This window comes from Amphiprion ocellaris, chromosome 12 (assembly GCF_022539595.1).
Source record: "Amphiprion ocellaris isolate individual 3 ecotype Okinawa chromosome 12, ASM2253959v1, whole genome shotgun sequence".
Taxonomy (NCBI): domain Eukaryota; kingdom Metazoa; phylum Chordata; class Actinopteri; family Pomacentridae; genus Amphiprion; species Amphiprion ocellaris.
Window position 1 is genome coordinate 127,058 of NC_072777.1, and position 20,854 is coordinate 147,911.

The 20,854-nt window shown below is 45.0% G+C and overlaps 2 protein-coding genes across 4 annotated transcripts; both read right to left on the bottom strand.

Moving 5' to 3' along the window:
- Positions 1-700: 700 nt before the first annotated feature.
- slc35f1 (solute carrier family 35 member F1) lies at positions 701-8,976 on the bottom strand. 2 transcript variants are annotated; one of them, XM_023295341.3, is made up of 8 exons: positions 8,282-8,976; positions 6,924-7,030; positions 5,550-5,677; positions 3,640-3,799; positions 3,339-3,495; positions 3,056-3,108; positions 2,133-2,287; positions 701-1,436 (listed from the first exon to the last, which is right to left on the bottom strand). In XM_023295341.3, exons 1-8 carry the CDS (start codon positions 8,374-8,376, stop codon positions 1,209-1,211), a joined length of 1,083 nt encoding a protein of 360 aa, XP_023151109.1. In that variant the 5' UTR covers positions 8,377-8,976; the 3' UTR covers positions 701-1,208. The 2 variants fall into 2 exon arrangements, with proteins under 2 accessions (XP_023151109.1, XP_023151108.1); XM_023295340.3 differs by having other exon boundaries at positions 6,924-7,099.
- Positions 8,977-10,645: 1,669 nt separating this feature from the next.
- nus1 (NUS1 dehydrodolichyl diphosphate synthase subunit) lies at positions 10,646-20,789 on the bottom strand. 2 transcript variants are annotated; one of them, XM_023295331.3, is made up of 5 exons: positions 19,541-20,268; positions 16,985-17,107; positions 13,244-13,396; positions 12,351-12,450; positions 10,646-11,117 (listed from the first exon to the last, which is right to left on the bottom strand). In XM_023295331.3, the coding sequence occupies exons 1-5, from the start codon at positions 19,938-19,940 to the stop codon at positions 11,027-11,029; spliced, it is 867 nt and encodes a 288-aa protein (XP_023151099.1). In that variant the 5' UTR covers positions 19,941-20,268; the 3' UTR covers positions 10,646-11,026. The 2 variants fall into 2 exon arrangements, with proteins under 2 accessions (XP_023151099.1, XP_023151100.1); XM_023295332.3 differs by lacking the exon at positions 12,351-12,450 and having other exon boundaries at positions 19,541-20,789.
- Between the last annotated feature and the right edge of the window lie 65 nt (positions 20,790-20,854).

Below are 20,854 nucleotides of genomic sequence, written 5' to 3' on the forward strand. Positions count from 1 at the left end.
TTTGTGGCTACGAAGCTAAACTTTAAATTCTATTCCACCTCTGGTATCTTTGTTTGGCTGCAGCTATAAATACTAAGATACAGGGAGTTAAAGTAGCCTATACATGATAGAAAACCTTCTCCCAGTCTGAGAAGCTTCAGTTTTTCTTTACAGGATGAACTAATAAAGATAATTCAGGGTTCCAGTGAAGTCCTTCCAGTAAACCTCACCTGATCAGACACCATAAACAGTTCACTCATTTATTAACTGGAAGCTTTCAACATGAATTTTTAAAGTGATCTTTCCATGGTCACAATGACTTTCTGGTGCAAAGTTGTTGAATGAAACTATTAATTCTGGTAATGTTTGCATTAGATCATAAACCCAGACATGAATAAAAGTCTGAACGTTGAAGTTTAGCCTCCTGCTGAGGTCTCCTCATGCAGGGATCCTCTCTACGGATGTTCTGGACCCTGGCAGCTGAACATCAGTCAGCAGCTGGATGAGGAGGGTCTGTGGTTACCACCCAGAGACCAAACAGCAGTTAAACAGAGGAGGAGGTCAGGATCTGCTGCCGTTTCCTTCAACATCCTTCAGACTGTAATGTCCAGAAACATTAAACCTGAGGATTGCTTCAATGGCGATGGAGGTAAAATTTATTAGTTCTGATTTTTAAATCTCTGAACTTCCTAATCACACCTGGTGAAAAAACTACAATGAGTCAGTCTGAGAGTCATTTATGACAGATGCTTCCACTGAATTTATACAGACGCATTTAAAAACTCTGGATTTCCATCAGATGTTAGGAAAGAAAATGAATACAGTGATGAAGTGAACCTTCAGCATTTACACAGGTTTTAAGCAGAGATATTACTAACAGATATAAAAAGGAGATTAAATGAAATTACAATACGATCTATTTACATGATTGATCATTTAAAGTCACTACTTCCTACTCACAATCTCTGATCACAATGAACTCAAACTGCTATGTGTTTTAGTTACATTCTGTTCAGTCATTTATCGGGTACAGACATGATGGAACTGGGTCAGTGGGAGATGAAGATGTCCCTCAATACGAGCCATGAAATGAAGACCTGGACCTACTGGTGACTTCCCAGCTGCCCTCAGCAGACTGGGTCTCTCCAGCACTATTCCTCTCAATCAAATTGTGAACCTGGAGGCCGACCGATGGTCCACCAGGCTGAGAGATGAACTCCCAGATCGGTTCACGCTACTTGGACCGGAAGCTCGTCGCCGGACTCTGGGCTCAGGCTGGTGTAGGTCACCGAGGGCTCCAGGATTGCAGGACTCAGCGGGCTCGGGTCGCCAGCTGGTCGACTGTTCCTGAACTGCTTGTAAACCCGCGGGTCCTGGGCCACGTAGGTGGACGAGGAGGAGTACAGGACCAGGCCCAGGATGATGACGAAGAATGACAGCAGATAGAGGCCCGAGAACTGCAACAGAGTGAAACCGGAAAGCTTGATGCTTGTTCACATGTTAGGAATCAGATGTTTTCATCCCCCACAGATCTACATCCTCATCACACCTACAGTGGTGATCAAACTCTAGATGAATCCTTACACTCAAATTTGGTTATTTATTCATTTATGTTGATAATATTGAGGTCCAAGTTCATTGTTTTTGGACTGATGGGATGAAGAAAATGCTCCTCAGAGGCCATCTGGATTTTAGGAAGATCTCAGAGTATTTCTCTACCTGACCGGTTACAGAAAATGATGTGAAATGTGAAAACATACAGGATGTTGGTGAATCAGCAGCGAAGCTACGAATGGCTTCACCCATAAATGAAGTAGATTTTGTCTTAACCTTCAGCTTCTTAGTGTCCTGTTAGCCTCATCTCTCTGTTTAAACAAGGAGCTTAACTTACTGAGTCTAACACATGGTTCCGTTTTACTGATTGGTCTGACTGCTGGATGGAGTCCAGGTTTAAGCAGAAACTAACCCTGACACTGAAGATGGAACATTAAAGCCCTCTGCTGCTGCTAATGTTCCACCAGAACTATTCCCTGTTTCCTACAGTAACACCGCTGCTGTAGGCTCAGAGACTGATTGGTTTAAAGAAGCAGAAAAAGGCCAGAGAATGATGATGAGTTGCAGTTTGTTCAGACGTCTTTGACCTTCAGGATTACCTTGTAGTGAAACAGAAAGAGGCCACAGAAGAGGCTGTAGAGGTCAGCGGTGAGCAGAGAGAGGTTGACCGAGGCAGCGCTCGTCCTTTTCATCACCACCGGCATGAAGCTGTACAGGCCGAACATGAAGGCACTGAAACCAACGTAGAGAAGACCTGCCAAGGCACAGAATCAGCAAATGATCTCAGAACGTTTCCTTCTGGAATGGAGAGAGTTGCTGATCTCAGTCTGCTGTCTCCTCATTATTAATCATTATTATTATATTAAATATTAAACTGCAGCTGATAAACTGGGTTTATTTCACCTTTCTAAACTCAGGTGGAATGAAGTTCAGGCTAGACCCGCTGGTACATCCTGATCTGTCTTTTCTCAAATCGTTTAGAATTAAACTAATCGAGGACATTTTTACTGTTCAGTGTGTGAAAGCAGAAGTTAAACTAACAGATAATAGTTCAAACTTCGGCTCCTGTAACATCTTAAAAGAAAAATACACTGATCTCATCATTTTTCAGCTGTCATTGTAGGTTTTATTATTATGGACATTTCATTTTGCTGCCTAATAGATTTTAAACTAGAGAGCACAAAAGTGTTTTGTAATTTGGTGCCCAAACTGTGCATGAAGTGTGTCTGTGATGTTCAAATATTAAAGCTGAAATGTGGAAAAATCCTTCAAGTCACTTTATAAAGCTCAAAGTTCCACTACTGCCTGGAGATCATTTGGACTGTAATTGGCTTTATATAAATAAAATCGGATTGAAATGGAATCGAATGCTTCTAAAGAATCAATTCATGCTGGTGTGGAAACTTCTACAGAAATGTTGCTCTGTTCGACCTGGCAGGTTTTAAAGAAAAGCAACCAGGAGAACATTCAGACATGCAGGACTGAAAGGGGTTTATTTGTGTGTTTGTGTGTCTGTTGTCACCTATCTGCCAGTCCCAGGGTACCTTCAGCAGCTCCTTGTGTTCCATGATGGCTCTGCAACACAACAAGGTATTTCAAGAGTTTTCTGCTTCGCTGTCTTCAGTCCAGATGCCCCAACACTTACTGGTCTCTGTGTTAATATCAGCCTCAATAATCAGTGAATAATTCATCTTCACATAACAAACAACTGCCTTTCCTCGACTGATCATAAACTCCATCTCATTACAAGAAGTTCAGTAGAAATCAGGCAGGACACGGTGGATCCAGTCGCCCCACAAACTTACAGCTGGATCCCACTGAAGAAAGATCCGAAAAGTCCCATCATGCCGAGGAATTCCACACGGCTCAAGTTCTTCACAATGAACTCCTCGCAGACGTTGGAGATCCCGTACAGTGTCGCTCCTCCCAGAACCAGAAGATCACCAAACAGCTTCTGTTCTCCTATTTAGAGTGATAAATATGGACAGGACAGTCAAGGCGAGGCTCGTTTGTCAAACCAAAACCACCAGAAGTCCAACCTGGCCAAGCTCATGGCATTCACATGGAAACCTGCAGCACTGAGAGCTGGAATGTGTGGAGACTCACCAAGACCTTGCTGCCGACCCAGAAGGACATCAGCTCCCACCATGCAGCTGATTCCCAACAGGCACAGTCCTGCCCCAACAAAGTGGACAGCCTTGTACCTCACCAGGAGAAAGAACCAGGACAGCAGCAGGACGACCGGGATGACGAAACAGTCCAACAGCTGGGAGAAAATGAAGAATGCAGATGTGATCAGGTTTTATGGCTTCACTGATCTCAGCAGCTGTTTCCACCTCCTGAGTGTCCTTATCGTTTCACAGAGCATCAACCTGGTGGCTTCAAACCAATGCTGAAGACCAGCAGAGACCCAATTGTTGACATCAACAATGGACCGAGAACCGCAGACAGCCGAGAGCAGTCTACAGCCGTGAACAATCTACATCCATGAACAGTCTACACTGTAGACTGTTCACGGATGTAGACTGTTCACGGATGTAGACTGTTCACGGATGTAGACTGTTCACGGCTGTGGACGGTTAATGGTGTAGACTGTTCACGGATGTAGACTGTTCACGGCTGTGGACGGTTAATGGTGTAAACTGTTCACGGATGTAGACGGTTAATGGTGTAGACCAGGGATATTCAACTAAAATTCAAAGAGGTCCAGTCAGAGAAAATGTATTAAAGCAAAGGTCCAGAACATCATAAAGTCTAACTTCAATTAGTGCGATATATGTTGATGTAACCTAATAGTTTTATTAGCGTGTGCATGTAATCAATAACTTCAGTACGGTTCAAAAACATTTTGACAACATTTATTAACAATTAACTTTTGATATAACTGTACATCTTAAAATTAAGTGCAGAACTTGAAAAAATAATGACTAAACAACCCGAACCAGCTTATATACATCTTTAACAATACCTAAATCTCAAAAAATGTAAACAATTGAACACTTGTACATTTTTTTTCCTGTCTTGTTACTCCCCTTATATCCCTGCTGCTTAATAGGAGAACCGAGCTGCAGTTTGCCCTGCCAGTATTGTTTGAATTGTGTATTTTGAATTGTGGTCTGAATGGTGTCAGGGTCGTTCTCAAACACATTTGGAGCTCATTGGTCAGTCTGGAACCATATTCAGTTTTGTCATGTTTGTTATGTTCATAGTTGAGAAAGGTGCCTCCAGCTGTATGTTGAGCCAAACATGGTCAGCATGTGCAGGACTATTTCCCTCTCGGTGTCGCTTTATTCATTTCCTTTTTTGTCTGTCTCTCACCTCTCAACTGTTCTCTGAACGCAGAGCTGTGATGTTTAGCAGCTGCAATGCAGAGACTTCATTGGCTGAGTAGCGTCACGTGGGATGGCTGAACTCGTACGTAATTGGTCTGTGTGTTCCAGAGCTGATAACTAATGCCGTAAACACTGGGAAAGCTGTGCCGGTAAAACAGAAGCGACCGGTCAAATTTAAAATCCCGTTACAGTTTACTGATTACAGGTCCGGTCTGTATAAGACGGCGTCTGGGTCCGGATCCGGACCGCGGTCCGCCAGTTACTGACCCCTGGTCTACACCATTAACCGTCTACATCCGTGAACAGTCTACACTGTAGACTGTTCACGGATGTAGACTCTACAGCCGTGAACAGTCTTACAGTCATTAACCGTCTACAGTTGTGAACAGTCTACAGCCGTGAACCAGTGAGGAGCTCCAGTAGTGGATGGAGATATCAGAGACCTGGACCAGGAGCTTCATGTTCAGACAGGAGTGGAGTAAACAGGAGGAAACGACGTTCTATCAGGACGACTGAATCCATCACTAAGAATCAGAACTGTGAGAGTTTTGATTTTGTGTCAATCAGTAAAACAGCCTGATGTGTTGTACCGCACACCACTGACCCACACTGACTCACACTGACTGACACTGACTCACACTGACTGACACTGACTCACACTGACCGACACTGACTCACACTGACCTGCACACTGGACAGGGTTGTGTACTGATATGCCGTCAGGACCAGATAGTTTGCCTCGATGTCCACCAAACCCAGAATCATGTATTTCCACCAGCGCTGCTTCAGAATGGCCAATAGGTTCCCTTCACCTGGAAACACAGACAGACAGACAGACAGACAGGTTACAGACAGACAGGATAATGAACATATGAAAGCATCACTTTTGCATCATAACGTTTAGAATCCTGTGTTTGTATCAAACTGGATATTCAGATATTAAAGATAAATACTGCAGATATGAGGACACATGGAGATGGAAACAGGTGTCAGTGCCAGTCTGCTTTGAACAGCAGAACCTCCAGCTGTCCACTGAGGTCCTCCTCATTGTCCTGTCCTCTTCAGTGTGTGTCCTTCGTGGATGACCAGCCTTCCTGGGGGCTTTAGTGAGTTTGTGATGTTGTAAAGATGCAGTCTTTTAGAAATTACAAGTTTGGAATGACCAGCTTCTGTTGCTGTGGCTCATAGGATCCTCTGGACCTCACCTGGACACCTGGAGGCTTCAGTCGCTGGAGAGTCGGTGAAGCTCCAGACAGGGTTTGAGATGAGCAGCAGATTATCTCCAATAACTGGGAGGTTCCTCAAAGTCTCTCATTTTGATCAGTGTTCTTTTCTTACTTCTCATTTAAGTTTTTTATGCTCAGAATCTGCACCGATCAGCCCCAACATTCTGACCACTGACAGCTGGAGAACATACATCATCAAAATTCTGCTGGAAACCCTTGAGTCCTGACATCCATGCAGATGTTTGACGTGTTGCACCACCTGAACCCTGCAGGTCAGGAACCCTTCACCACCACCCATGGTACCAGCAGTCCTTAGTTCCAGGTTCCACCTCAGCAGCACCATGAACCCCGACACACCACAGAACCTGCTCAGGAGAACCCGGGGAACATGACAGAGCTAAGCTATTCACCCGGGTTCCACACTCCCCAGATCCAGATCTTACTGAGTCTCTGGGGGATGGTCCAGGATCAGCCTGATCTAGGTAGGTCCCCCCTGGAACCCACAGGACCCACAGAACCCACAGAACCCACAGGACCCACAGAACCCACAGGAAATCAGAGGTCCTGGTTCCAGGAACCACTGGGTCAGAGGAGTTTCAGCAGCATGAAGGAACCAACACAATATCAGACAGGTTCTCATGATGTTCTACCTGATGGTGGGTGGAACTCATGAATGACTGCTCGGTTACTGATGTTGTAAAGGAGAACAGGGACTCTGAGGTGTAGGAACCTGCAGGATGTTCTCTAACGTTGATCTCCAGTGTATAAATCCTATAGAGGGTTAGGGGTTCACCTATATGTTCATACAGGTGTGTTCTCCAGGTGAGCTCACCTTGCCTGACAGCCAGCGTGGTGGTGTAGACCAGGAACAGCAGGATGTAGTTCAGGAAGCTCTGGAACACCGGAGTGTTGGCGTGGAAGTCCTCAGCCAGGAACTTACTGCTCAGACCGATGGCACAGATCAGCAGGGACAGGACCTGTCCCAGGGCCAGGGACACCAGCAGGTCCCTGGAGAGGACAGGAGGACAGGAGGAAATCCGTTAGTCTGTTTTTGAGTAATGTTGCAGACAGACGGACGGACGGACGAACGGACAGACAGACAGACAGACGTTGAACATCTCATAACTGCTGTTCTTTGGTGGAGAAATAAAATAAACAATAAAAGAAAGACTGAATCTGGAACAAAGTTGTGATGTGTGTGTGTCTGTTGCGTGTCTGCTGTGTGTGTCTGTTGTGTGTGTCTTTTGTGTGTCTGTTGTGTGTGTGTTGTGTGTCTGCTGTGTGTTGTGTGTGTCTGTTGTGTGTTGTGTGTCTGCTGTGTGTCTGTTGTGTGTGTCTGCTGTGTGTTGTGTGTGTCTGTTGTGTGTCTTTTGTGTGTGTTGTGTGTCTGTTGTGTGTGTCTGTTGTGTGTCTGTTGTGTGTGGTGTGTGTGTCTGTTGTGTGTGTGTCAGTTGTGTGCGTGCTGTGTCTGTCATGTTTCTGTTGTGTGTGTCTGTTGTTTGTCTGTTGTGTGTCTGTTTTGTGTGTCTGTTGTGTGTGTCTGTTGTTTGTAGTGTGTCTGCTGTGTGTGTGTCTGTAGTGTGTCTGCTGTGTGTTGTGTGTGTCTGTTGTGTGTGTCTGTTGTGTGTGTCTGTTGTGTGTCTGTTGCGGGTCTGCTGTGTGAATGTTGTGTGTCTGTTGTGTGTGTCTGTTGTGTGCGTGTTGTGTGTCTGTCGTGTTTCTGTTGTGCGTGTCTGTTGTTTGTCTGTTGTGTGTCTGTTTTGTGTGTGTCTGTTGTGTGTCTCTTGTGTGTGTGTTGTGTGTCTGTTGTGTGTGGTGTGTCTGTTGTGCATCTGTTGTGTGTTGTGTGTCTGCTGTGTGTCTGTTGTGTGACTGTTGTGTGACTGCAGTGTGTTGTGCATCTGGTGTGTGTTGTGTGTCTGTTGTGTGTGTGTTGTGTGTCTGTTGTGTGTCTGTCTGCTGTGTGTCTGTTGTGTGACTGTTGTGTGACTGCAGCGTGTTGTGTATTGTGTCCGTTGTGTGTCTGCTGTGTATTGTGTGTCCGTTGTGTGTCTGCTGTGTATTGCGTGTCCGTTGTGTGTCTGCTGTGTATTGCGTGTCCGTTGTGTGTCTGCTGTGTATTGTGTGTCTGTTGTGTGTCTGCATTGTGTTCTGTGCTGAATGTAACCGGAGGACCTCCGTGCTTCTTACCGGGTGAACAGCCTCCTGATCCGGCGGTAGAGACTCGGCTCCGGGGTGCCGGTTCCTGTGGGAGCGCTCTCCGCCGTGGACACCACAGAAATCATCCTTCCACGGAGCGCAGATCAGCGCATTGTGCTCGGAGGATCCGCGGAGGAGGAGGACGACGAGGCCGGCAGAGAGCTCACCTCAGCGGCGGAGAAGTTGCGGCGCCTCCCGATGTCCGAGCTGCGGTTCACCGGGACCCGGAGCGGAGACAGAGGCCGGCAATGTGGAGCAGAGCCACAGCTGGAGGATCAGAAACCAGCCGCTCCTGCAGGTAGCAAAGAGGACTGCTGGGACCGCAGGGGGGCGTCCTTTCACAGCCTCCCGGGATGAAGATGTAATATGTCTGGAGACGGATGTCGGGAATTCTCGTCACCTGGACCCCAGAGGACCTGAGGACGGAGGGCTGCGGATGAAAGTCCTTTACGGGCGGATCGGCTTCCGTCTGCAGGTCGGAGCTCCGAGGTGCGTTTGTTTCATCATCCTGCCGCAGCAATCCTCCGGAGGGCGGAGTAGGACGGAGGCAAAAAATGGCAGAAAGCATTGGAGGAACACCTTGACACCTGCTGACCCAGCCGGGCAGCCAATCAGCGGGCAGCAATGGGACCAAATATCAAGTTCCTCAGAAGAATCGTGTTTTATTCAGGTTCTGTAAATGTTTAGAACCAGACTTCTTCCAGATATTTCCTCTTCTGGACTCAGCTGCTGTTTCTGCAAAAAGTCAAACCGAGTTCCTGAATCCAATCAGAGTTCTAACTGGAGGAACCCAGAATGCTGCAGATTTTCATATTAGACTATTTTGCCTTAAAAAAAAAACTACTCAGACATCATCAGGTTCTCATATTAAAGTAGAATGTGGTGGAACATCCAGTTCATCAGTCTGAGTGCTGCTGAGGACGGAGAACCATTTCATTACCTCCTCATGTTCCAGCAGGATGACGTTCCAGGAACAGTTCAGTCAGAAGGCGTGGAATCAGAGCAGGAGAACAACAGCCTGAACCTCTGAGGAAGCAGCTGGGTGTTCCTAATAAAATGACTAAGATTCAGGTTCTCCGTCAGCCAAGAACAAAGAACCCTGAAAGCAGCGATCTGAAGCAGGTCGTTGGAAGCTCACAGAGATTCAACGTTTTAACCCTGAAACAGGAACAGAAGAACAACAGAGCAGCTCAGAGAAGCGTTCTGTGTTCTGCAGGTTCTAAATGTAGCGTGGAGAACTCTGGTGAGAACACAGACAGCAGCAGAGTGAACAGGTGAGACTGGTTTGTTCACCTGTGGAGTCTCATGGATTCGTCTACAGTGGAACATCTGGATGTTTGATGGATAGTTCTACAGTGGAACGTCTGGATGTTAATGGATTATTCTACAGTGGAACGTTCTGGATGTTTAGTGGATTATTCTACAGTGGAACATCTGGTGCATTTCTCTGCAGGTTCATAGTTTGAAGCTGAAACAAATGAAACATTCTGCTGCTGTTTAATCTTTAACTAACCAGCAGAAACATTATGAACAGGAAACTAACAGCAGAACCTTTTAGAACCAGCCATGGGCTGTTTGGTTTTCTGTGAAATATTCAGACTCTGTTGTGTTCTTTATGGTTTCATCAGAAACCGTTTTTATCTCTGGATCCATTCAGAACTTTGTGCTGCTGATTTAAAGGATCAAACTAAAGCTGTTTTTACCAAACATCACCCTCTGATGATGAAATATTTCCATAGAGCTGATGTATTTATCTCCTGTTGCTGCTCATCTGGAGCTCCAAGTTCATGAAGTTTAAAGGTCAGACTGAGCAGGATGTTCAGAGTAAATTATGTTCTTCAGACTTCTCTTTAAGTCCTTCATGGAAAATGAGAAAGTCTGAATTTACGTCACATAAAAGAGGTTGAGGGAAGCAATAAAGTTTGACTGTAAAAGACGAGCTTCAGTAAAACTGATGAAAATAACCTTCCTCATGGATGGATGCAGCTCAGGAACCTGTGGAGGTACCATTCTAGGGTTAGGGTAGATTAAGGTAAGGTAGGTTAGCCCTCCCCTAACCCTAATCTAACGCACTCTGGTTTAACATGTGATTCTACCAGAAACCAGAGAACGGTTTGTTTCCAACTTCTCAGCTAATTACTGACAGTTTTATTGATTATTGATCAGCAGGTTGATATATCTAAGGTCAGACTGATCCTGGTTCGGATCCTGTATCCCTGCAGCCAGAACCAGAACCGTGTTATTCCTGTTGATCAGCTTCCATCAGACTCATCCGTTACTGTCAACTAATTGATCTGTTATTGATCTAATGATTCTGATCAACGATCAATAAGTCTGAGTGATAAAAACAGTGGATTGAAGTTCTCAGAGTGGCAGACGCTGATCTTTATTCTCTCAGTCCAACAGAACCTGAACAACCCAACATGAACACATGACTTACACATGACTTATATTTACACATGGTGACCCGTCTGTCCTCCACTTCCTGCCTGAGACCAGCTGTTTTCAGGACGGACACAAAGCCTCCATTCTTCTGCCTGACGGCATCTTCAGCAGGAAATAGCAGCTGGACAGAGTGACGGACAGCGAGGACAGAACCGGGTTTGTAGTCAGACAGTCCTCTAGTGTCTCCGTCCATCTCTGGAATGTGACTTTAGAACCGGAGAGCTGCAGGCAGAACCTCAGCGTCTCCTGGAGTCTTAAACTGTCTCAGGACTCGTCCACTCTGAGGACTTGTCATTGTCCAAGTCTCTGCTGGCAGGAAGCGTATCTCTGCAGAGCGTCCAACACGTTGTCATAGGAGACGTCTCTGTGGGACGGCAGGGAGCTGAGGACAGACAGAGAGAGTCAGAACAAACTTCAAACTGTAAACAAAGAGTTCAGTGGCGCCCCCTGCTGTTCAGAGTCCAGATTTTCTCTATAATAAATAACATTTCATCTGTACAGCTCTAAAAATAAGAAGTAAAGAGATCAGGGACAAACAGTCAAACATAAACAGTGATCTGACAGGAGCGTTTCTAGAAGAGACAACCCAGAAGCTCCGTCCCCCCAGGGTCAGGGGTTTGGTTCTGGTGGTGGATCACAGGTTTGAACTTGTTTAGAATTTTGGAGCTTCAGTTTCCAACAGTTTCTGGGTGTTCATGTGTTAAACTCTGAACTCATGTGGTCTCCTCATCCTGGAGATGTTTTTCTATCTCCATGTTTCCTCTCTACTCTGCTCATCATCTGAAGATGTTCCACCATGCTGGATGGATCTCCAACAACTAGAAGATGTTCCACCATGCTGAATGGATCTCCAACTACTAAAAGATGTTCCACCATGCTGAATGGACCTCCAACAACTAGAAGATGTTCCACCATGCTGGATGGATCTCCAACTACCTGCTCCTCTGTTTCTGCTGCATTTATTTTACTTTCCTCTCAGTCTCTCTGAGGAAACACTGCCTGCAGTTCAACCTGAAACTCTCTGGATGTTCTGGTCTCAGCTGAGTCCTGGAGAACCAGAACCAGGAGGAGGAAGGTTCTGGGTCTACAGATTTAATTTTCCTGATGGAACAGCAGATCACACCATACAAACACCAAGTACCTACAAGCTGAAGATGTGGAGGTTCTTCCTGTTTCCACAGTTTGTGACTGATGAGGTTCCATGACTGTCCATCTCTGCAGAACCAGAGCTCCACAGGGAACAATCCTTCCTCTTTAGATGGTCTCAGCAGACTTCATGTCCAGCTCAGAAGTTCTCTGAGGACTCATCACAGATGGAGATGACCAGAACTTTGTGGACCGATGCCAGCAGAACCAGAACTGGTGGTGGACTTCCACAGGTCCAAACATGTGAACATCCAGAGACACTGAGATGGTACATCTAAGTACCTGGATGTTCACCTGAACCATAAACTGGTCGGACAATACCAACGTTCTCTACAGAAAAGGACGGAGCAGGCTCTCTAAGGACACTCAGGTCTTTTGGAGGTGTTTCTTGTGTTCTAATAAGAACAGAATTAGTTTCTTACAAGAACTCCGCCAGGCGGATGTTTTAATAACAGATTTAGTTTCTTACATGAACTCCGTCAGGCGGATGTGCCATGGCAGGAATCCCAGAGTGCTGTTCACGGGTCCAAACTTCAGCACTAGGTCTGGATCTGGAATATTCTTTGATTCTGAAACCAAGGACAGCAGAACTTCTTTATCTCCACCCTCCAGAAAACCCGCCAACATGTCCCACCTCTGATGAAATGAAGAACCGACGCTGACATTCAGTGATGTGTTGATCTGTAGCATTCTGAAGATATTATAGCTGATGGTTCTGTGTTAGCTAGCAGTGATGCTAACATGCTGCTAACATGTCACATGATGATGAAGAAACAGAAGATTGTAAACAGGAAGTTCATAAGGAAGACAGAAAAACTAACAGGAAGTTCATCAGGAAAAGAGAAAACTAACAGGAAGTTCATCAGGAAGAGAGAAAACTAACAGGAAGTTCCTCAGGAAGAGCGAAAACTAACAGGAAGTTCATCAGGAAGAGAGAAAACTAACAGGAAGCTGGCAGAACTTTTATGTGTTAAAGTTGTCGTGTTGTGTTGATGTTGCCGTGTTGTGTTAAAGTTGCCGTGTCGCGTTGCCGTGTTGTGTTGTCGTGTCGTCGTGTTGTGTTGTCATGTTGCTGTGTTGCCGTGTTGCTGTTGCCGTGTCGTGTTGCCGTGTTGTGTTGATGTAGCCGTGTTGTGTGGATGTTGCCTTTGCTGTGTGGATGTTGCGGTGTTGTCTTATGTTGCCGTTGCTGTGTTGACGTTGCCGTGTTGTGTTGATGTTGCCGTGTTGTGTGGATGTTGCCGTGTTGCCGTGTTGTGTTGATGTTGCGGTGTTGATGTTGCTGTTGTGTTGCCGTGTTGTGTGGATGTTGCCGTGTTGCATTGTGTTGCCGTGTTGTTGGATGTTGCCATGTTGTCTAACCTCTCAGCAGGACGTCCAACATGGACACGCTGATGTCTTTGGAGCTCCTCTCTTTGTTCTCCACGGAGCGACAGATCTGCTGAGCTGCCTGGACGATGCTCTGCTTCCCATCTTCAGGAGACAAAACCTTCACTGTGGGTCTGCAGGACACAACTGAAAACACACACAACAGATGCACAACAGACACGCAACAGACACATATCAGACGCACAACAGACGAACAACAGACGCACAACATGACAACTCGATACGTCAACATCCTCTTTTCTTTAAACAAAAGCTGAAACTCGCATGTTTTAGGATGAGAACCTGATGTAAACCAGTGAGGAGTGGTTCAGTCGGTTCTGCTGCGATTTCCACAATCAATCGATTACTGGTCGACTATCAGGTGAACATTCTGATAACCATCCATCAGTTTGAGGTTGTTTTTAGTTTTTTCTGGGGATGGTCCGAATAGCAACTTCTGGGCTCCGGATGTTTGGTTCGTCGGCCGGGGATGGGTCAGGGTTAGTTAGGTTAGAGCTAGTTAGGTTAGTTTAGTTAGGTTAGTTTAGTTAGCTGAGTATAAGTTAGGTTAGAGTCAGTTAGGTTAGTTAGGTGGGGGTTAGTTAGGTTAGGGTTAGTGAGGTTAGTTTAGTTAGGTAAGGGTTAGTTACGTTAGGGTTAGTTTAGTTAGTTTAACCGTAACGAGGGTTAGGGTTAGTTAGGTTAGGGTTTAGTGAGGTTAGTTTAGTTTGGTTAGGGTTAGTCAGGTTAGGGTAGCCCTAACCGGGGATAGGGGCTCCAGAGCTTCTCAGGGTTCACCGTCGGAGTCCGACAGCATTAGCATAGCATTAACATAGATTTCTCCTTTCTGTCTTCTGCTTACGAACACAGGCGAAGACAAGCGTGACGCCACAGTTGGTAGGTCGGCGTGATCCAGTGGGGGCAGATCCCAGTATTCGGATCTCTAAATTAATATTCTGATACCACAAAAAGACTGAATATTTGGGTCCAGCCCTATTTTTTTTCCTGTGAAGGCAGCTGGTGAATATTTCATCCTCTGACAGTAAAATGAATCAACGGCAGCTAGGGCTGAAACGATTCCTCGAGTTATTCGATTACTAAAATTCCTCGAGGCTAAATTCTCTGAATCGTGGCTTCGTTTAATGAACTACATGCTAGTAGACCCCAGGTCACGTAATGGCGAATCTGAGGCCGGACCCAGACTTCATTCCATACAAACCGGGTCCTTAAATTTGACGGGACGCTTCTATTTTCTATCGTTCACAGCAGGAGTGTCCAACCAGTCCGCGGTCTAAATGGTCGTCTAAACTAGCCGTCTGTGAACTAAAATCAGGACAGATTCAGCTGCTGCACAGATTATTCCTCGCTTCATATGCTTTCAGAAATACTTTTCCCTGAAGTGTTTTTAAAATAAAAGAGAAAGTTTGCGGCCGAGCCACTGTGTTTATCCGGCGCATCTGCAGGACTGTCAAGCTGAAAGCTCGGTCATGTGACCACATAGCGGCTGCTGAAGCACAGCGCTGTCATGCGACCTCTAGTGTCCCACTAGTGACCAACCATCGTGTGTGATTTTCAGATGTGGCGTGTTTACATGCAGGAAAAACACATCTAATGGACACGTATCCAGGCACCGTGCCGGAATTCCGGCGTTTGGTTCAAGAGAAAAAGATAGGACTACATTACCAATCTACCAATGGCATGAGGGGAATGCAGCTTTTGCTCTCAACCAAACAAATATCACTAGCCAATGGGAAGTAGGGGGGGTTTCAAGATAGTTACGCCTAGTGTAGAATCCGATTACTCGATGAACCTTCAGAATAGGGCTGCAACAACGAATCGATAATAATCGATTATTAAAAGCGTTGGCAACGAATTTCATTATCGATTCGTTGTGTCGCGCGATTCGTGCGTCACTCGCCATGTCGCGGAGCCGTCAACTTCACCTGCAGAGCTTTGTCAATGCTGGCTGACGGAAATAAAGTTTTTTTGTTTTTTGTTTTTTAAAATAATTCCACCTCTAGAGCGAGTTGAACAGAACGAGGTGGCGGCAAAGCGAAAGTAAATTCAGAGTAATTTCAACCGAACGTGACCGACACGGAGAAAACAGTCGGACCGAAATCCTCAGAAGTGTGGCAGCATTTCACGCTTCACAAAACAACAAACATGCGTAGCATGCAAGCTTTACAAAAGTGATATGATGTACGGGAGCACCACGGTAATGATGCAGCACCTGAAACGGAAACACGTTGGAGTCGCCGATGACAGCTCAACAGCAGGTAAGTCACTACAGTATCCTACGTTTGTTCCGTTTTACAGTGAGGAAACGTAACGTTAGTCTCTCTGGTAGCTCTCCTGATGCTAGTGTTTGTTAGCTGATTAATGACAGTGATAGGGCACGTGTGTGTGTGTGTGTGTGTGTGTGTGTGTGTGTGTGTGTGTGTGTGTGTGTGTGTGTGTGTGTGTGTGTACGTGCGCGTGTGAAACTTTTTATTTCACTTTAATCAGCTTAAGCAGGGTTTGAATATGCTTTATAAATAAACGTAACTTGCCCACAATGGTGATAATAATTTAAAGATTAAGCCTCAAGTTTTAATTTTCTCACAAAGTCTGAGTGAAGACACTGGTCTGTGTTGGAGTGAGGCAGGATGAACTGCATTTAGACCGGGGTTAAAGTAACTTATTTAGTATGTAGTATTTTTTATGGTGCTTGTCCTATCTATCTATCTATCTGTCTGTCTGTCTGTCTGTCTGTCTGTCTGTCTGTCTGTCTGTCTGTCTGTCTGTCTGTCTGTCTGTCTGTCTGTCTGTCTGTCTGTCTGTCTGTCTGTCTGTCTGTCTGTCTGTCTGTCTATCTATGTATCTATCTATATGTGTGTGCGTGTGTGCGTGTGTGCGTGCATACTTTGTGTTTTGCTCTTTGGACTACTTACTTGCCTTAACCTAATACTGCAAATAAAACAAGATAATTACTGAGTTGTTGTAAATTGTGCTATAATACATACTCAAACTATACTATCTTTCTCATTTCTTGAACAGCAAACAATGACAGGCTTCATGATGAGAAAGACATCATGTCAACCACAGCAAGCATCTGTCCTGACTGACAGCATCCTCAACATGATGCTCACTGGCATGAGGCCTCTGTCGATGGTTGAAGACGAAGGCTTCGCTTCAATGATCTTATTTGCTCTGTCAGTCCAAATCTTCTCTTTCAGAATAAAGCGGCAGAAATTAAAAATGTGTTGTTTTTTTATCCGATTCATCGATTAATCGAAAAAATAATCGGCCGACTAATCGATTATTAAAATAATCGTTAGTTGCAGCCCTACTTCAGAATAATCTATAGAATAATCGATTACTAAAGTAATGGATAGCTGCAGCCCTAACGGCAGCACAGCTTCACCTCCACTGTTCCTGATCAAACATCCTGAACCTCCAGAAAACTACGATAACAAAGCTGCTGCATTAGAGAACAACTAAAGAACATCATGGAGAATATAAAGAAGAACTGTGGTATTGTTGTGGAACTGGTCTGAACGTTGATGAACAAACTGGAGAAACCAGCAGAACCTGCTCACAGCTTCATCAGAGAACCGGTTCAGACCAGAACTCCATCTGACTGCTTCCTTCAGGAACCAGCTGGAGGTTCTGGAACACATGTCTGGAAACATCTCCAGAACCTCCACACTGCTCTGCTGTGTTCTTAGTGCTTAGTTCTTAGTGTTGTGTTCTTACCGTTGTGTTTGTCACTGCCGTTGCTCAGGAACTCGATACTGTATTTGGATCCGTCGACTCCCAACAGGTTCTGCTGCCGTAAAATCTCCTCCAGCAGACGAGAATTATTCTTCCTGAAGATACCTTAAGAACCCAGAAGAACCAGATCTGCTGAATGTTCTGAGTCTTGGAGGAACCACAGCTGCAGTTCTTGAAGAAAAACATCTAAATTCTGACTTGATGTGAATATTTTATGCTGCTTTCCTCCGATGGTAAACTGGAGATCTGATGATGGAGGAAACTCTGATCCACTGGAAGCTTTTCTGACTTTTTAGAGACCAAGCAGCTGATTGATTCATTAAGAAGACAAATAACAGTTGAATGAATGGAGAATAATAATAATAATAATAATAATAATAATAATAACTACAACAGTTTAATAAATAGATAATAAGAAGAAGAAGAAGAAGAAGAAGAACAGCTGACAGGGTGAGATCTAAACTCCTGCAGTTTTCATCCAAACTATCAGCTGATGAAGAATAAATCAGATTTAACATAATTTAACCAAGAAATCCACCATAAACCAGAACCTTAGAGATCTGCTATGAACCAGAACCACAGAGATCTAAATAAACCAGAACCACAGAGATCCACTATGAGCCAGAACCACAGAGATCCACTATGAGCCAGAACCATAGAGATCTAAATAAACCAGAACCACAGAGATCCACTATGAACCAGAACAACAGAGATCTAAATAAACCAGAACCACAGAGATCTAATCTAAACTAAACCTTTATTTAACCAAGAGAGATCCCGTTGAGATTAAAAACCTCTTTTTCAAGAGAGTCCTGGCCAAGATAGGCAGCAGCAAACACAAAACACAGTTATGAATTTACACAGTTAAGACATGATTAAAATACGAAAAAGAAATAAAAAAAAAAAAAAAACAATAACAAGTTTACAAGCAAGTTATAAAAAACACGTGCAAGCTATGGAAATGGCCTCAAGAACTCGCAGTTTTGATTTAAAGGCACTCAAAGAGACTAACTCAGTTAATTTGAAGTCTTTCTGCAGCCTATTCCAGGCAAAAGGTGCAGAATAAACAAAAGCCTTTTTACCCAGCTCAGTACGAACATGTGGAACTGAAAGCAACAGATGATCTTGTGAGTGGAGCGAGTGAAGATCACAACTTTTCTGTGCAGTTAAGGAGCAAATGTACGTAGGCAGAAGTCCAAGTATTGCCTTGTATATGAAAATATACCAATGATGGGTCCTTCTGATGGCTAGCGCTGGCCATCCCACCCGAGAGTATAACTCGCAGTGATGTGTTGACATTTTACAGTTCGTAATAAACCTCAACGAGGCGTGGTAAACAGTGTCAACCATTCGAAGACTTTGAGCAGAAGTATTCATATACAAAAGATCTCCATAATCCAACACAGACAAAAATGTTGCAGCGACAAGCCGCTTTTTTACACTAAAAGAAAAACACAACTTGTTTCGAAAATAAAAACCAAGTTTTAGCTTCAGCTTCTTTACAAGATTTTCCACGTGGCTTAAAAGTGAGGGAGTCATCAATCCAGACACCTAAGTATTTATACACCTGAACCACCTCTATTTCATTTCCCTCTAGCGTGGACACTGAAGGAATCATTCGTGGACACTTCCTAGAGTTCGAGAACAACATTAGCTTAGTCTTGTCTGCATTGAGAACAAGTTTCAGGTGGAGTAATGAGTGCTGGACAGCAACAAAAGCTTTCTGCAGGGATTCAACAGCCTGAACAAGAGTTGATCCACAGCAGTAAATAACTGTGTCATCAGCATAAAAGTGCAAATTAGCATCTGACCCATTTATACCCAGATCATTTATATAAATAATGAATAAAAGGGGACCTAATACAGAGCCCTGTGGCACCCCCTTGTGGACATTAACATATTCAGAGCACAGACCGTCATATTTAATGCAGAGTCCTATTACTGAGGTAGTTTGCAAACCAAGCAACTGCGTGCTCCGAGAGTCCCGAATGAAGAAGTCTAAGTTTTAAAATATCATGATCAACAGTGTCAAACGCTTTCGACAGATCAATAAAAAGTGATGCACAGTGCTGTTTCTTGTCAAGAGCAACAATAATGTCATTTATCACTTTCATTGCAGGTGTGATGGTGCTGTGTTTTTTTCTGAAGCCTGATTGATATTTTGATAAAACGGCTTTGGAATATAAGAATATCTTGACTTGCTCACTCACAAGAGCCTCGAGAATTTTGACCAGCACTGATAGATTAGATATTGGTCTATAATTAGTTAAAACCGCTGGGTCACCTCCTTTTAATAAAGGAAGAACAAAAGCTGATTTCCAAACCGAGGGAATTTCATTTTTTTTCACTATGAGGTTAAAAAGAATGTTCCAGAAAACAGAATTTGAAGAATTAAACCGAATGAACGGAACCAGGAGGAAACCTCTGAAACTACTTCTGCTTTGATTTAAACTGAACTTCCTCTAAACTCTGATTTATTCTGTCCTGTTTATGAACAGCCCGGTCCCTGCCGGTACCGGCCCGGTACACCGTGATTACCGTGATTATCGTAGACGCTGACATAGGAGATGCCCACCGCCATGCACCACACCACCAGGTTCGCGATGTCCGAGTAACTGGGCTCCTCTTCGGCCACCAGTAGGCCGACGTGCACCGGCAGCTTCTCCAGAGCTTTGCCGTCTGACAGCCACCGCGCTCGGCGACCGTCGCCGCGGTTTCCCGTCACGGGGTTCGCGGTGGCATCGGGGTTGTGGTTCAGCTTCTTGTGCTGGTCCGGGAAACCCGCCAGGGCGACCGGCAGCAGCAGAGCTGCCACTGCCCGCTCCCACAGCCGGCCCTTCCAGCTCCGCAGGCGGACACGGAGCCAGGAGACCAACGCCGTGTTGACGTGGACCAGAAGCAGCAGCAGCCGCCACAGCAGGCCGTACAGCAGCGCCATGAGTGTCCGTGTTCCCGGAGAGCAGCGTCCTGGAGGCCCGCGGTCAGAGTCTGTGGTACAGCCGCCTCTGAGTGCCCCTGATCGGCCTGATAATTAGCTCAGCGCCTCCCGGAGCTCCCCGCCGCCATCTTCCCTTCTGTACCGACCTCTGAACCCGCTCTTACACGGAGCTCCCTTATTGGACGGGGCAGGAGTGACGCAGCAGCTGTTACCGTTTTGCTTGACGCATCCGCGAGCTTCGCGTGGCTCCGCACGGACGAATTACGTCATTTTAGCAGCCACGCCCCCTCGCACCTGTAATTAATAAAGTTTTAAAACAATTCTATTATTGATAGTTAATTTAAAAACGGTTATTTATAAAGACTGTCGACATAAACAAAAATATCAATAAAGTTCATTTAAAGCAGTTATATTCAGATTTAACTAATATAAACGGCATCAGTTATTTCTTTGATGGTCCGTTCTCTAAACCCAGAGGAGGAAGTATTCAGAATGCTGCAGTAAAAGTACCTCTAAAGTCCTCCATTACTGCAGTAAAAGTACCTCTACAGCAGACTAAAAGTCCTTAGTTTCCAGTTTAGTGTTCGTTCCTCTGAGTGATCTGGGATCAGATCTTCAGGTTCCTGCTGGTTCTGGGTGGAGCTGCTTTCCTCTCCTTTACATCCAGGTTATATTCAGGGACAGCAGAGAAATCTGAGGCTCTGAACTGTCTAAAAACAGCTGTTCTCATCTCTAACCCACTATGGTGACTCCCCAGTGTGACACACCACCAGATGGAGGTGATCGATCAGGTTGCTGTTGGTGTGAACATGTGAATAAAACACATTGTAAAGCTCTTGGAGAACCCAGCTGAGGTTCTATAGAATGAAACGTTGCGTTGTTGGATCAGAGCTTAAATCTGAAACTCGTTTGTT